Source organism: Podarcis erhardii, assembly GCF_964252035.2.
Source record: "Podarcis erhardii genome assembly, chromosome: 6".
Lineage (NCBI taxonomy): Eukaryota > Metazoa > Chordata > Lepidosauria > Squamata > Lacertidae > Podarcis > Podarcis erhardii.
This window is the reverse complement of record NC_138510.1, coordinates 57490654-57506731: the sequence shown is the minus strand read 5'-3', so window position 1 is coordinate 57506731 and position 16078 is coordinate 57490654. Positions and strand designations below refer to the sequence as shown.

Genomic DNA, 16078 nt, shown 5'->3' with positions numbered 1-16078 from the left:
TCACCTAAATCCAGCCCTCAGGTGGTCCGGGAATCAGTGTGTTTTTCCATGAGTAGAATGTGCCCTTTTATTTAAAACGCATCTCTGGGTTATTTGTGGGGCATAGGAATTTGTTCGTTGTTTTTTTCCAAAATATAGTCCGGCCCCTCACAATGTCTGAGGGAAGGTGGGCCGGTCCCCTGCTGAAAAAGTTTGCTGACCCCTGCTTTAATGGTTAACTAGCAACGTGACTTTGTCATAAGCCAGAACACTTGAACTAAGGTAGAAACAATACAATGTGCAGCAAGTTAACCTTCATATTTCCTCAAGGTTTATGTCAAGTCTGTAGTTACCTGTAAGCCACCATTTCACATTCTGGTGTAGGCCAGTTCAAAATGGCAGAATGCTGCAAGACAAGGGAAGAAGCACCATTACTAATAGCGTTAACGGCATTGCTCTGGAGTTAACAATGGGCAGTGTTTTCAATTGCATCTGTACCAGCTCTTCTAGGAGCGAGGTTCTCTGGTTGCGGCTCAATGTCCAGGCTTGTTCTCCTCGTGATATCAAGTGAGCAATGATCCCTGCTGCGAAGTAGCTCACCTCCACCTCAACACTGCGCAGCAGCTTGCTGATGTGGTCTATGAAGTCTTTCCACATAAGCTCCGAGTGGAGCTCTTTAACCTCTGCTATGTTGTTCTACAGGGGAACAAGAAGGAGGGATTTCAAAATGAACAAAAAACAGTTGCGTGTGTGTATACAAAGGTATCTGTCATTAAAATGCTTGTTCTCTTCATAAAAGCTGAAGCCATAATGAACGTCAAATCTGTCTCATGTCAATTTAGACTAAGCTGGGATCGACCTGCTCCAACTTGTACATTTTCAATCATTACTACAGATAAGTTATCAGAGTGACAAGTACATGAATAACTCAGAGCGGCCTGCATGCTTTGCCACCACCTGTCCATGAACTGCTTGGAGGCCATTGCCGGTGGGAGGGGGGTTTAAGAACACAGTGGCTACATCTTCAGCAACATAGTTTTAACAAATAAAACAGAAAAGCTGTTCCCATCACAACTGCTAAAGGTAAGGGCCTCCCACAGTGGCAACAAATCTTGGCTCATAAACACTGAATGTTGGGGAAATGCCCCACTCCCAGCCATCTGTGAGCATAACTGTACAATTTGGGGGGGGGGGGAGGATTTGCATACAACCCTAAATGAAACTAGGTTGTCATTTTTGAAAATAAGAATTTGAAAACCTGCTTAATCAAATAACTCCAAAGTGATGTACATAGAACAATTTGAAACATTTATCAGTATACAAGTAAAATGAGCAAAGTTTTAAAATGGTTATACATAACTTGTTCATGTGTCCAGGCTGACTTGCAGAAACCAAAGTTTTTATCAGGTATCTAAACTAGCAGAAGGAGGGGTCTGCCTAACATTAACAGGTAGAACACAGGCAGAGCACAGGCACTGCCACTCTGAAAGCTATATTCCAGAGAAGAGGAGTTTGGATTTGATATCCCGCTTTATCACTACCCTAAGGAGTCTCAAAGCGGCTAACAGTCTCCTTTCCCTTCCTCCCCCACAACAAACACTCTGTTAGGTGAGTGGGGCTGAGAGACTTCAGAGAAGTGTGACTAGCCCAAGGTCACCCAGCAGCTGCATGTGGAGGAGTGGAGATGCAAACCCAGTTCACCAGATTACGAGTCTACCGCTCTTAACCACTACACCACAGAGGTAGAACATGTTGTATGGTACTTGCTAGAGTGGAAGTTTTGCAAATCAAAAGTGATTGAGTAGACATATTTGGGGGAGCGGGGCGCAAGGTACTCACTCAAGTGAACTGGTCCCAAGCAGTTAAGGGCTTTATATACGAATAGTAAGACCTCGAACATGGCTCAGCAGTAAATTGGCAGTCAGTGCGGACCTTTGAGCAGAGATGCAATATCCTTGCAAGATCTCACTCCTGTTCAGCAATCACGATGCAGCATTCTGCACTAACGGCAGCTTCTGGGCCCACTGCAAGGGAAGCCCCGCAAGTGCACTGCAGTAATCCACTCTTGGGAAGTTACCAATACCTGCATGACTGTGATCAAGTTATTCCACAGACCACAGGAATGGCTGCCACTGTTGCACCAGTCAAAGCGGATGGAAGATGGTCGCCTGGACCTCCAGTGGATCCAGGATCAGCTCCAAACTGCACACCTACTCCTTCACATGAAGTGCAACTGGCACTTGGACACAGAAATCACTCCCCCACCTCTATCTTGCTGGAATTCAAACTCAGTTTACTTGCCTGCATCTAGACACTGGCACAAAGCCTGTGTAGCCCCTCCTAATTCAGATGTTATGAAGAAACAGAGCCAAGTGAAATCAGAAATAATGATGACACCTGGCCCCAAACTGCCTAATGACTGCTCCCAATGGTTCAGTCTACATGTTAAATACCACTTGGGGGGGGGGTGTCTTCTTATATATAAAGTAATTTATTCTGTGTAGTGTTAAATGTCAGGATGGTGAGGGGAAGACGTTGGCAGAGAGAAGAGAAAACCGGCATTTCCAATACCCTGGTAAAATATATATTCTTCCACTCATCTTACCAGAAGGCCAAGCACTTTCTGTTGTACAGAAGACTCCGATGGAAAAGACTGTAAAGTAAAACAAAGTATATGCAACCATTCAGTAAGTGATTTGTAGCCAATTATTATTTTAGAACAAGCAGGTGCCTGCGAAAAGTCTGAGGGAATTGTGGGGTTTCTGCACATTAAATAGTTCATAATTGGCTTGACAGTGCAGGTTCAGCCCCTACACCCCAGCTTCACTGCCCCCAAACTAAGAAGGGCTGGGACAGAAAGAAGCATACACCAAAGAGCACTTGCAAGCCTTTTAGTTAAGGGGGCTACTGTGGGAAGGAAAATGATCAGGACCTGGAGTGAGCCTTAAGAGGAATGGAAGGGGGTGCATCACTCTTTTGCTATGGCTGCTTCTTGGGAAAGGGCACATTCATGAAGGCTCTCCTCCTTTGCTTTCCTCCAGTGGTCCCAGAACAGAGGAAGGAAGAAGCCTTCCAGAAAGCATTTTCCTCTTAAGGAACAGCCGCAGGAACAAGGTGAGACAACCCCAATTTGTCTCTTCTTCCCCTTCCTCCCACAATGCTTTTGGCCAGGCCCACCAATCCCCCTTAGCCTATGAAACAATTGTTTTGGGAAGGGGAATTGGGCATAGAGGATGTTCAGCAGAGGATGCACCTCATCTGAGCCCAATAACCTCTGCAATTGCTTTCCTCCCATCTCCCAGGGCTAGCAGCAGCCTTATTTGCAGTGGGTTTGGCAGATACTATCTTATGGCAATTACAGCTTTCTATCTATCATGAGCAGAGAGACCCTACCTGATGCTGCCCAGACCTACAGACTGCAACCTACAGGGTCCCTGTGCAGATGCTGGAATCTGCAGATACAGAAATAGACAAGCACATACTGGCAGACAGAATTGTCAGCTCTCACCTCCAAGACTTTCATGAAGAGTTCCAGCCCTTGGTTTTCAATAAAGTGCCGACATGTGGTTGGGGACTCATCAGTAAGATTCCAAAGTGCACTCAGTGTAAACTTAAGAGTAGTGTCTACTACATTCTGGTTAGTTTTTTGCTTCACAATTTGAAGTAGTTGCTAAAAGAGATAGAAAAAAACAGGTGCCTTTGCAAATGACATTCACATTTCAAAATCCAGCTGTTGGAGGTTCACAATTAATACAACAAGCCAAATTCTCCTCCAATTTAGAAGACGATATGTATGAACGCTAGATCCATCACAGATTTATGGGTCCAGGCCAACAAGGGAGTGGGTCACGTGTAAGTTAGTCTAGAGGGCCACAGGTACCAAGTCCACAGGCTGTCTGTCTGCACATCAACCTGCACATTAACTTATTTGAGCAGCATGGTCTACCCCTCTAATGTCACACTGTTAGTCTTGCTAAGTAAAACACTGAAGAGCACTTTGTCCTCTTGAGCACAATGATTAATAAATAAAGGAGATTAACCTTTCAACACCAGAAACAGCAATACACCCACAGATGCTAGAGGTCAAAAGCAAAGTTCAGGAGTAAACTCAATGGTTTCTGCCCCCACCCTGGATTTGAAGTAATCACACCAGTCACTTCTGCCTGTACATTTGTTGCTAACTGGGGCTGCCAGGCATATGGGTCAAATTTATTAGAATACTTTTAAAGAACTTCCAACATAAAACCTTTAATATTCTCATTTTTCCAATACACATTTTTAAGTTGGTCATACCAAGGCCCGTTGTTTATTTTGTTGAAGAAAAACACTGTTAGCCGTAACAACATTGCAGCCGGAGTGTTACAAGTTGATAGCATTTCAGAAAGGTGCTAGCACTTCGCTTACCTTAACAATGAAGAGCTCTGCACCAAGTTGAGCTGTTTGTTCTGTTGAAAGCTACACGCAAAAAAAAGCAAACAAACAGAAATATTAGATTACTGTTAGAAGGGCCTTGGGACTTAAGTGCAAACATTGCATTGGGGACGCCTATGTCTTCATCTTTATGAAGCTAGTAGAGTTGTCATCACGGGATTGAGGACAAGGTGCCACCAGTACACAGATGACACCCAGCTCTGCTTCTCTTTGCCACCTGAATGAGGTGAAGCTATGTAGATGCTTGATCACTGTCCTAGAAGCAGTAACAGGCTAGATGAAGGCCAAGAACAAACTGAATCCCATCAAGAAGGAGATACTCTGGACTAGTGGTTCCCAAGTCCAGGAATTAAGTAGGTGGCTTGCTCTGGATTGGGATGCACTCCTAATCCAGATTCATAGTCCAAGGGTACTCCTAGATTCACCTTGTCTCCGGAAGTCAGGGTGGCTTCAGTGGCACAGAGGGCCTATTTCCAGCTACAGCTAGCTTGCCAGCTACAGCCTTTCTGGGACAGGGTAGCCTAGCCACAGTGAACTGTGCCCTAATAACCCTCTCTCTAAATGACTGTAATGGACACTCTACTTGGAGTTGCCCTTGAATACTGTTTGTAAGTGGCAGCACACAAAATGCAGATGCCAGAGTTTTGTTGGGTTCAACATTTGGAGAGCATATAGCATCAAGTCCTAAAAGATGTGCGCTCCTACTTGCTACATGCTTTTGGCATATAGAGCCCTCCATGGCTTGGAATGCAGGCACCTGATGGGAGTGCTTCCCGCCATACTGTCCCTGCCCGTGAGTTGAGATCTATTGGGAAGGCCTTGCTGATAGTGCCAGTGGGGAGGGAAGTCAGAGGGTCATTGACACTATCAGAGAGCTTTCTCTGTTACAGCTACCTTGGCCCTAGAGGCTTGGCTGGTGCCATTATTGTCTCGTTTTAAACACCAATTGAAGGCTTGTCTTTTTCTCCAGGCCCTTTTTCACTCTGGGAAACTGTTTAGCAGAAAATTGATCTTTAACTGTGTTTTATGCTTCTCATTTTAGGTGTTTACAGCTGTAACCCACCCTGGGGTCTTACAATGAAGGGCAGGTAATAAGTTTTAAAAACAAATAAAATAAAATATCCCACCTTTGCAGCCAGAATGGAGATGATAGCCACTGCCATTCTCTGCATATTCTGATCTTCATGGTTACAAAGCCACTGCATGACAAGCTTGGCTGCTTCAAACCTGAAAGGCAACAGAAAGTTCACAAATCTGGGGGTGGGGGGAATAAAACCATACCAACTGTTACTGGCAGCGAAACAGAAGTGACTAGGTTACTGCTACAAAGACAAAAGCAGTGCTTTTTTCCTACAAAAAAAATCGTTAGGGATACTCTCATTTTGACTCAAGAAAATCACCATTTAATAGTTCAAATTGGGAAAAATAAATACAGTAAATGGACAAAAGTACAAAAATTCACAAAATGTTTAGCGGTATGCATCACCCCAGGAAAAAAAGCACTGGACAAAAGTATACAGAAAAACTTTAAAACACCAGCCTTAGCTACTTATAATAAGCAAAATGGCTTCCGTTTGGTTTTCTTTATCAGACTGTAAAAGGAGTATGCCATTTCAGCGCAGCAATGTGACAGAGCTGGTCTTCGCACCACCCACTGTCTCCATCTTCAGGGGATGGCCTTGGATTGAGCTGGTAATCAACAAGTACTAAAAATCCCAATTTGTCAGTGACTGATGAAAGGAGTTTTTACTAAGCCGACACATTTGGCATGGGTAGTTATGGACTTTTTTAGCAACTCATCATGACTGAAAGATACAGAAGTTGGGTTCTGCACTGTGCTTTATGATTTGTCACAACCTATATAGTACCTATAGTACTATTGTAGCTATATAGAATTTAGCCACAAGGCTAAAGACTTGATGTTTTGAGAAGCAAGGAGGAATGGGCACACAGTCTCCTTAAAACACACACAGTGGGGACACAAACTCCCTGAACTTCAGCTGGGGAGGGATAGAAAAAGCCTCAGTGGTGTGACAAAGTCAGCAAACCAACCTGCATTGGCTCTGTGCCAACATCATCTTCCTCCCAGGTCATGCAAACCTGCTTGTGGTCAGAATCAGTAGCATATTTCCCAAGGGTTATACTCTCATCCTGCTGGCTTGCCAAACCCACTGCTATGCTTCAGGCTACCCACGAAGTTGGGGGGCAGTTTTCAACACACCAAGAATGTGTGCTTGCTCCTTGCTCCCCCACTGTGCTGTCTGACTTGAAGAACAACCTACAACACTTTCACTCCTACTAGCCTCAGACTAACAACAACAACAACAACAACAACATATTATTATTGGGACAAACATGTGCTTTGTACATCCACATATGCTCAAAAAACCAAGGAGAGAATTAAACAACTTTTCTTGTGTTACTGAGGGTTAAAGATTCAGATCTCTTTGTCAAAAAGAGGGAAGAGTGCAGAGACTAGAGTAAGAGGGAATGGACACATGAATCATGAGAGAACAACTTCTGGAAACCATATCTATCCCCCTTTCTAAACCTTTTCCAGTAAGTGCTCAAAACGAAAAGGGCTAGAAACATTTGCATTAAAAGTGAGATTACAAGAGCTATGATGCACACATCTCTAAGTAGCATGTAATTACACGCTGCTATAGCATAAGGTAGTAGGTGGATTTTCTAATATCTATAAATAGGGACAATGGCTCAAACGTAGTCAGAAGTTGGCAGGTAACAATCTTCATTGGCATTTATGCTTAAGTATTGCCATCCCTAGTAGGCAGACTTCTGCATATGATACAAGCCACTTTCATTAATCCACAAAATCCACAGCCTCTTGATGTACAGTGCAGTCAAACTGTACACCCTTGCTTAGAACCAAGTTTTTAAAACCAGCATCCAAAAAGAAAATGGCAATCCACCTGGACCTAGCAAACGGAGACATGTATTTCATAACAGTGTATACTGGTATATGCAGTCAAAAGTAAACTGTTACAGTTATTTAATAATTGGTTCCCAAGTTCTGATAAGAATTTGTTATATTCCAAGGAGGAGTAAGCCGTTTGCAAACTGCTAAACAATGAGACATAAGACATTCAACAACCTGAAATACTCTCCCTACTTGTCTGTAACTTGGGAGGTAAAACTAACCTGTTAAATGGAACATCCTGAAGTATCCTGTCACTGCAAAGTGACAGGAGGCAGTTCTTTTGCAGCTGTAGAAAAGCAAAGCAAGGTTCAGAACAGAATATTTCTCATGCAGGAATTTTGAGCATTTCCTTCTTTCAAGATGAATCTAAGTATTCACAAATATTCCTTTTATGATTTGATAATGTCATTTGCAAATGTATTTGCTTAGAAGTGAAATACAGTGAAATAGGATGGTGTGAACAGGTGCACAGACCTTTATAATATATCAGAGTCTACCAGGCACTTAAGTTTTTTAATTTACTTTTTTGAATTATACTCTATCATTTATAAAAACTTCTCACAAAGTGACTTACAGAAGTATATATAAAAATACTATGATACCAGCAACGTAGTCTATATATAAAAAGGAGCATGCCTAAAAGGATTTATAAAAGTTAGTTATATACACAGATTTAAAAACCAGTAACAAAAGATGTTCTTGAATAAAAATGATTTCAAGTGCGCTAAGAAATGCAATTAATTGAAATTAGAAACAAAAGCTTGCAATCTTCTCCTCCTCATAGGTATACCAGAACTCAATGCGTACAAGTTAAACGTTAGCACGTTGCAGGCTTACTGTACTTGCATAGGCAGAACATTCATCACAGTGTGACACTGAATTCTATCCACAGGGTTGATTTCAATATTTATCATACTCGGAGTAAGCCCATTGAAATTAATGCATATGACCAATTAGGTCCATCAATTTTTATGGTCTACCCTGAGATGGTTTGGAAAAACTGAAACCATTTGGCCTGAAGACATTTCCAACTATACATCATTCACTTCTGTTCTTTGCTGTCAGTTTTAACATTAGTTTCTTCATCTCATTAATTTCATATTGTATAAGAAGTTTGAACCATCTTTTTTTTAAAGTTTGAACTCTTTTTGAACTCTTTTTAAAAAAAAAAAAAAGTTCAGCATTCAGAAATATTCAAGCACCTTATCTTGAAAGGCAAAAGGAGGCTTACCTGTTGGTGATTGGGAAAGTGTTCCATGGCCTTAAGGAGCAAGTGAGTGACATCTGCCAGGACCCTAACCGGCATGCCTGCAGCTAAATCTTGTTTTGTCAAGTTAAACACACAGGCACTCGCTGCTAATTGCACTGGCAAGTTCAGAGGGTGATTCCTCATCCCAATAACTACAAGCTGAAAGAATCAATCAAAACAGGTCAAATTAGAATTTCATAATACACATAGTCACATGCACAGAATCAGCCACCAATATCCTAAGCAAAGTAAGCTTAACTCGTCCTGAGGCCTTTTAAACAAGCCATTGCTACAGATCTACACATCGCCACCCAAAACCTGTTGCAGTACCATTAAAACTTCCAAAGCAAAGAGGAACAGAGCAACCATTTCATTCCCTGAATGGAGATTACATCAGTCAGATGGTCTGCCGTCTCCTTTCCCCTTCTTATTTGCCAGGAGTGGCAATTATGAGGAAACTGTTATGGCAGTGGGAGAGAAATTCTGAGGAACGTTTGAGAAGGAAAACCCAGAGTACTCACCTGCAGGTATATTGTGCTCTTTGCATATATTTTCTGATCATATACATTAGATTACATCCAGGCATTCTTCCCCACCTCCCAGCCATGCTGAACCACTAAGACAGAGGGGAGGGGAGGATTCAGCAATCTCTACTTTTGGTCACAGCTGTTTGGCAGTGACCCACATTCAAAGACAGAACTAAATGGAGCTGGCTACCATTTCATCACAAAAATGTAACAGCAGCCCTGCCAGATGAGACCTAAGGCCCATCTAGCACCACTTCCTGTTTTCACAGTGGCCAACCCGATGCCAGTGGCAATCTTATTAATTCTCTCTCTCTCTCTCTCTCTCTCTGCACAACACATCCCTCATGCCCCTCAAGTAAGTATAACCCATGTAAATAGTATATCCATTTTTATCTAAACTTCTGACTATTTACCTTTATTGTATCCTCTTTTCTCTCCCCACCCCCTGCAAATTTACCAGCGTGCGCGCACATTTTGTTGGATTTTATCTGCAGTTTAGTGAAGACAGTCCAAGGTTACCTTTACAAAGTATGCCTGCAAAGGGTGATTTCTTATCAGTCTCAAATAGCTTTACCTTTAGAATTTCTGGTTTGGTTTTTTCCATAATATGTGTAAGGTTGAAGAGATGAAAGAGTGCCTCTCTCACAAAGAACGCTCGCTCACTGTAACGCTTCAGAGCTTCGGAAATCTGAGTTTCATTGGCTTCTCCAGACACCTTGAACAGAAGAACAAATACTAGAGAACATACTGGAGTTTGCAGTAGTTTTTTTAAATATATACTTTTTATTGATTTTACAAAATAAATTTCACATTTACCACATTTAAATTTTAAAATCAAACAAGATTCTTCTGAATCTTAGGACCTCCCTCCTCCCCTCCATGGGTGCTTTACATATCTAAATCAACTGCATATTATAGTTCTTCCACATTATGGTCCTCCAAAATATCCCAACATTGCAAGAGTTACTAAAAGCCTGTCACAGAACTCAAGGGATTACAGTGTTCTTTTAAGTACAGTCTATATTTGTCCCATTCCCTATTGAAGTTTTGAACCTCTTGAGTTCTGATTTTCCCTGTCAATCTTGCCATCTCTGCATACTCTAATAATTTCATCTGCCAGTCCACTTTTGTCAGCATTTTCTCCTCTTTCCATCGCTGAGTTTGCAGTAGTGGCAAAAGAAAGCTGAAGTAATTAAATAATATAAATGTTTCAAGGTTTACTTGTTCTTGTTGTTGTATGACAATTTCTGCTGAACTGAGGTTTCCACTCAGTTTTATATGACAATCAAGCATAAGTAAAACAGTCTTTGCTCTTCATGCAATCTACAGTGCCATTTATATATTGTATGCACAGCTAACAAATTGCTACCAATCATGTCTTTACAGACCTAACTGAGCAGTACAGTTCTATAAATGTAGATGCAGTATTTCAAGAATTATCAACTAGGCAGAGAGGTAACGTTGATCATGGGCTGCAAAAGACAACATACTAGCAGGTACAGAATGACCATTTCACCATTTCCTTTGCTGCTGGGCAAGGAATTATTCTCCATTTCTTCAAGGAGAGTAGCACAGCACCAGGCACTTCTGCCTGCTGTGCGCCTTGGCAGGAGGTGGTGGGTGGTGGGAATAGCTGAGCAATAGTCCTCTGCCAGCCAATAAAAGCAGCTGAACTTATGGTCATTGCTATGGTGCTGGGGCTGTTAAGAACAGGTTAACTAATTTTATACACCATAAGGAAAGGAAAGTGACAAATGAGGCTGCAGAAGAAGAGGTAAGCCCTCTTGGGGGACTAGCCTCTCTCATGCTGTGTTCTACAGGGGCAAAGACAGCACACCATCTATGAGCACTTGCATTTCTCTTAAACTTTACCCTTAAAAACGGCATCTCAGAGAAACTGCAAAACAATCAGATAATGCCCCTCAAAACCTATACACCACAGTTTTTCCTCAAGAACTGTTAAGGAGCAGAAAAAGTAAAAGAAAATAATAATATACATGCACACGTGCCATTTCCCCTCTAAACAAGCCTCTATTTCCTACGCAGAAAGGGCCGTTTGAGAGGTTTTTTGTAGCAATACCTTTCAGTGGAAGATTCTCAGGAAAATGGGGTGGCATGCCTGCTCCTTTGATTCATGTTCTACATGCGCATAATTTTACTATGCATTTATGAAATTTCTACCCTGTCATATGTCCCCACTGAGACCTCTGAGGAACTTACAATGAAAAAACAACAACAGTAAGCCAATCTAACAGGCAATGAGTGATGTTTATACGAGGAAGAAGCAGTGCCCAGAGCCTTAGCATAGCTGTCCACTTTTCCCTTTTCTTGCGAGGAATCCTATTCGGAATAAGGGAATTTCCCTTTAAAAAAGGGAAACTTTGACAGCTATGAGCCTTAGTGAACCAACCAACTGAATCCCAGAGTAAAGAGGGCAGTAGAACAAGCAGAATACAGTAAATTGCTGCTGAGAGACAGAGGGACAGGGATGGCAATGGCTTGATTTCCCAACAATACATTTTGGAAATGAGGAAAGCCTGCAGGGCTCCACCTCAGTCCCAGCTGCAAGATTTGGTGGAGGGGGCAGATTTAGTTCTTTTCATGCTGCAAAATGTGAACGATGACACTGTCAGAGTGGTAGACCTTTTGCTGATCTAGGGGCTTGGTGGTTTAGCAACACTCTGAAGCCAATGATCGATCTCTCTCTCTCTCTCTCTCTCTCTCTCTCTCACACACACACACACACACACACACACAGCCATTAGAACTGACCCATTAATCACCAGGATTTGAAGTTCTGAGCCCCGCCCCCTGGCAAGTCAAACTTAGTTGACAACTATTTAGAATTGTGTAACAAACAAATACCAACCTTTAAGTTTCCTTCGCCAGAGAGAAATAATGAGTAGCCAGCATCTGTAGCCAGCAGGCCCACAAACTGCATTGAGGGTCGCTGTTTAACAAATGCTTCTACAGCTTCATCAGTAACATGCTTCCTTCCTGAAATGTCCAAAGATGTAAGGTTGGGCAATATGTCTTTCTGTTCTAACAAACGAAGTGCAATATCAGATGTGAACTGTTTATCGTCCGAAATGTCAAGGTGATTCAGGAATTTTAACTCTCTGATGACATCCAGAATCTGAGTGGTTGTCATTTTCAAGCATTTCAGGTGGTGCATGGTGAGAGACTTGAGGCGATCCTTGCAGGCGAGCAGTGCAGTTATGTCGGTGACTGAGGTGTTGGATATATCCAAGCTTTCTAATCTGGGAAGCGAAGCCACGTCCGCTAGGTCTTCATTGTAAAAGAGAACATTGGTAATGCTCAAAGCACGGAGACCCATCAGCTGACTGAAGCACCTTTCGTAGGGGTCTTCCAAGGAAAGAGTTAATGAGTTCAGCACAAGGCATTGAAGGTTTTGCTGGATCCATTTATTGCTGCCAAGTCCACTGATGATGTCTGTGATCGTAATGTCTGCATTCACTTTAGTGGCATCAAGCTCCACCAGCTTATGGTGGCAAAACGCTTTCCGAAAAGCCACTGCAGAGATTTTTGCTTTCCGGATACAAGCTCGTTTCAAGCGCATCTGATTCCCTCGAAAAATGCCCACTGTTGCTTCATTCAGCAGTCCTGGGGTGGGAGGGAAGAACAGTAAACAAACAAACTTATCACAGATTTTGTTTTTAAACTGGAAAAAAGAGACTGGGCCTAGAACAGAAGGACAGGCTTGCCAAAGAAGAGGAGAGAGTTTTATGCACTCCTGATTCTGATAACCTCCCTTTTCCCCCTCAAGAGTGGTTTCAACAGGCATGTGGTACTGGAGAAACATCATCAACATAATCCTACCATTTGCCATGCTGAAGCTTGGTACCCAAAATGTATGCCAAGTTTCAGCATAGAAAAGATAAGATTGCCATACAGGATCCAGCTCGCAGTGCCCATAGGACTCCCATAGAATCAATGTGCAGTCTCAACTGTACAATGCAAGGGCTTTATTCCAGCAGAGAAAGATGTAACCAAAGAGGGGACATGATAGGGAGAGATACTGAAGATAACTGAGCCCTAAATATTATGAAATGAGTGCAACTCTGCATCCAGGATTTTCAACAGCACAAATGAATTTTCAGTAGTTAAGTGTAGCAGAGTCTTGTGACTCTGCCTTACTTGCCTAACCCAGAGGGCTCAATTAGATCTAATGGCACAAATCTGACTTGTGCCACAGCTGCTGAAGCAGCGCCAAAGAATGATGTCATGTGTCCAAACATGCAGGTAAATCAAATCACTATTTCCAAACATTCCATTTAATCAGAACCGCCAGGTGAATTCGTTTACCGTGAAATGCCATCGTTCGCAGCAATCGGTCAGCCACTTCTTGTGGAAATATTCCAGGCTCTTGCAAACATAGTGAACCATCATGCCTTTCTGTACAAAACTTCTCTAGGTCGGAAGTTAGGTAATTTAAGCAGATGTCAAGCAGAGAATATGGTGAAGCCTCTTCCTGTTACAAAGAAAGAAAATGCCAGATATTTTATTGTTTTTTAGGAAAAGCAACAGTCCATCACAAAACAAGTAACTCCCCACAAATCATTTGCAGTGGGGGGCAAGCTCCCATCACTGTCAGAAGGGTCTGGGTGAGGGGCGAACAATTCCAACCACCGCTAAAAGGATCCTTTGGGAGGCAGAAATTGGACTCGAAGGGTGTTTTATGTGACAATGATAGGAATAGTCTTTTACACATGCATGTAAAAAGTTGAGACAATACAAATTGGCTGAAATGAAGTAATTGCAAGTTACGGCCCTAAGAATCATTTATTGTCAGAGTGGAAATAAATTAAGACAAAGCCATGGAGGATATAAAGGTAGCAAAGGCTACCAGGCACAATGGCTATGCCCTACCTCTAGTACTCTGCCTCTGAATACCAGTTGCTGGGAATCACAAGTGGAGAGGATGATGTTGCACTCACTTCCGGCCTGCGGGTTTCACAGAGGTAGTTGTCTCATCCCTTATATACCTGACTAGTGACTGCATTCTGCAGAAGGGGGCACCTTGAGGAGGCCATTCCACGAAGAGGTTCATTGCGCATGATGTCAAAATTAAGTCTTTAGCGTGGCAACACCTGCCATTTGGTACTTCCCCTACATATTAGACAGACACCATCTCTTGTCCTCAGGCTACATGTTAAAGACTTTCCTCTTTGAACAAGACTTCTAAGTGGAATTTTTATCCTTGTCAGCATCTGTATTGGATTTTATGTAGTTGTTTTGCATATTTTTATTGTAATTTGAAATAACTTTGAGGTGCTTCATAGGAAGCAATTTATAAATGAGATAAGTAATGATAAGCACTTAGCATAATTACGGTATTAGTTGCAGTAATAGCAAAAAGAGAGAGAGAAATCTGGCTGGCCACTATGAGAACAGGACAGGATGCTGAACTAGATAGGCCTTTGGTTCAGATTCAATAGGGCTCAGATTCAATAGCACTGGGGCTAGGAGGGATGAGAAGACAAGGTATCTTTACCCTGTCCTTCCCCAATTATTGCAGAAAAATATAGAGGGGTCAGAAGTGGCAGGGACCAAGAATTATGCATGCATAATGCTCTCATGCAAGTGGCAAGGATATTCCCTGGCACCATAAGAGCCAGGAAATTCTGAAGAATAATGCATAGAATTGTATTTAAGTGCAAAATTAGTAGTAGTAGTAGTAGTAGTAGTAGTAGTAGTAGTATATTATCAGTATTATTATTCATGTCTCATTGCTATACGACTATATTTTTAAGAAAACATCTCAAAGCGGTTTACAACCTACACTAAAACTTCACATAAAATAATCTATAATAAAATATTACACAAAAAAGTTGAATTTAAAGTATACATTCCAAGCAACATAATTAACAGGAAACTAAAACGTTATCTTAAAGATTTCAAAATAAAACATCACAAAGGAGGTGAACTACAGAATGCACATTTAACTATGAGCCTGTCAAGCTGGTGTCTGGCCTCTTCAGCAGCTTCAGCTTTTGTAGCTGGAGTCAGTCAAGGTCCTGCCCTCCTTCCAGGCCAGGTGGGAAAAGGCAGGGAGCAGGTCTTCCAGGACTCACAGTCAATAATATATAAATGCTACAATTTTCTGCTGGAAGTACAATCCTAATTTGATGACTAGGAGTACAGTAATATGTTCAACTAAACTGGCTCAAGCAGTTTAGAGCATTACAACTCTTTTTTTATTCCATGGATTATGGCTTTTAAGATAGGATTCAGTTGCTCAAGCTCACCTTTCTCTTCCTATACCCTAAGGCTAATAAACCATGGAAATTATCAGTATAGCAAATAAAAAAGGCAAGAGAAATGGAGAAAATAAAAGATAAAGTGTGAGATTGGTTACATTATGCTCAGATTAAAGAAGTCTTTAAGTTGGACAAAAAGATAGGATTTCAGGTGGAAAAATCAAAGTTAGAAACAGAACTGTTAGAACCCAGCTCTAAGATACTTTCAAGAATGTATAACTTGCTGCTAAAATGGAATACACAGGATGAAACGGTCAAATCAGCTATGATAAAATGGGCACAGGACATAGGGTATAACATCATGTTTGCTGACTGGGAAAAGTTATGGACCACCGGTATGAAATTTACGGCATGTAATACCTTGAAAGAAAACATTATGAAAATGATATATAGGTGGTACATGACCCCAGTCAAGCTCGCAAAGATATACCATCTGTCTGACAATAAATGTTGGAAGTGTAAAGAAGCTGAAGGAACATTCTTTCACCTCTGGTGGACTTGCCCTAGAGTGAAGGCTTTCTGGGAAATGATATACAATGAGCTGAAAAAGGTATTTAAGTATACCTTCCCTAAGAAACCAGAGGCCTTTCTTTTAGGCATTGTCGGCCAGAGTGTGCAAAAGAAGGACCGAACCTTTTTTATGTATGCTACAACAGCAGCAAGGATACTCATT

The 16078-nt window shown here is 41.8% G+C and overlaps 1 protein-coding gene across 1 annotated transcript in view; it reads right to left on the bottom strand.

Moving 5' to 3' along the window:
* Positions 1-16078, bottom strand: part of ZYG11B (zyg-11 family member B, cell cycle regulator) — a 29894-nt gene that overhangs the window by 4297 nt on the left and 9519 nt on the right. Inside the window, exons 2-12 of the mRNA XM_081866891.1 lie at positions 13451-13616; positions 11994-12748; positions 9699-9839; positions 8580-8756; positions 7570-7634; positions 5538-5637; positions 4384-4434; positions 3488-3649; positions 2585-2632; positions 478-675; positions 333-385 (exon numbers count right to left, since the gene is read on the bottom strand). Of these exons, the coding sequence (XP_081723017.1) occupies positions 333-385; positions 478-675; positions 2585-2632; positions 3488-3649; positions 4384-4434; positions 5538-5637; positions 7570-7634; positions 8580-8756; positions 9699-9839; positions 11994-12748; positions 13451-13463 (1763 nt within the window). The 5' untranslated portion in view covers positions 13464-13616. The remainder of the gene's footprint in view (positions 1-332; positions 386-477; positions 676-2584; positions 2633-3487; positions 3650-4383; positions 4435-5537; positions 5638-7569; positions 7635-8579; positions 8757-9698; positions 9840-11993; positions 12749-13450; positions 13617-16078) is intronic.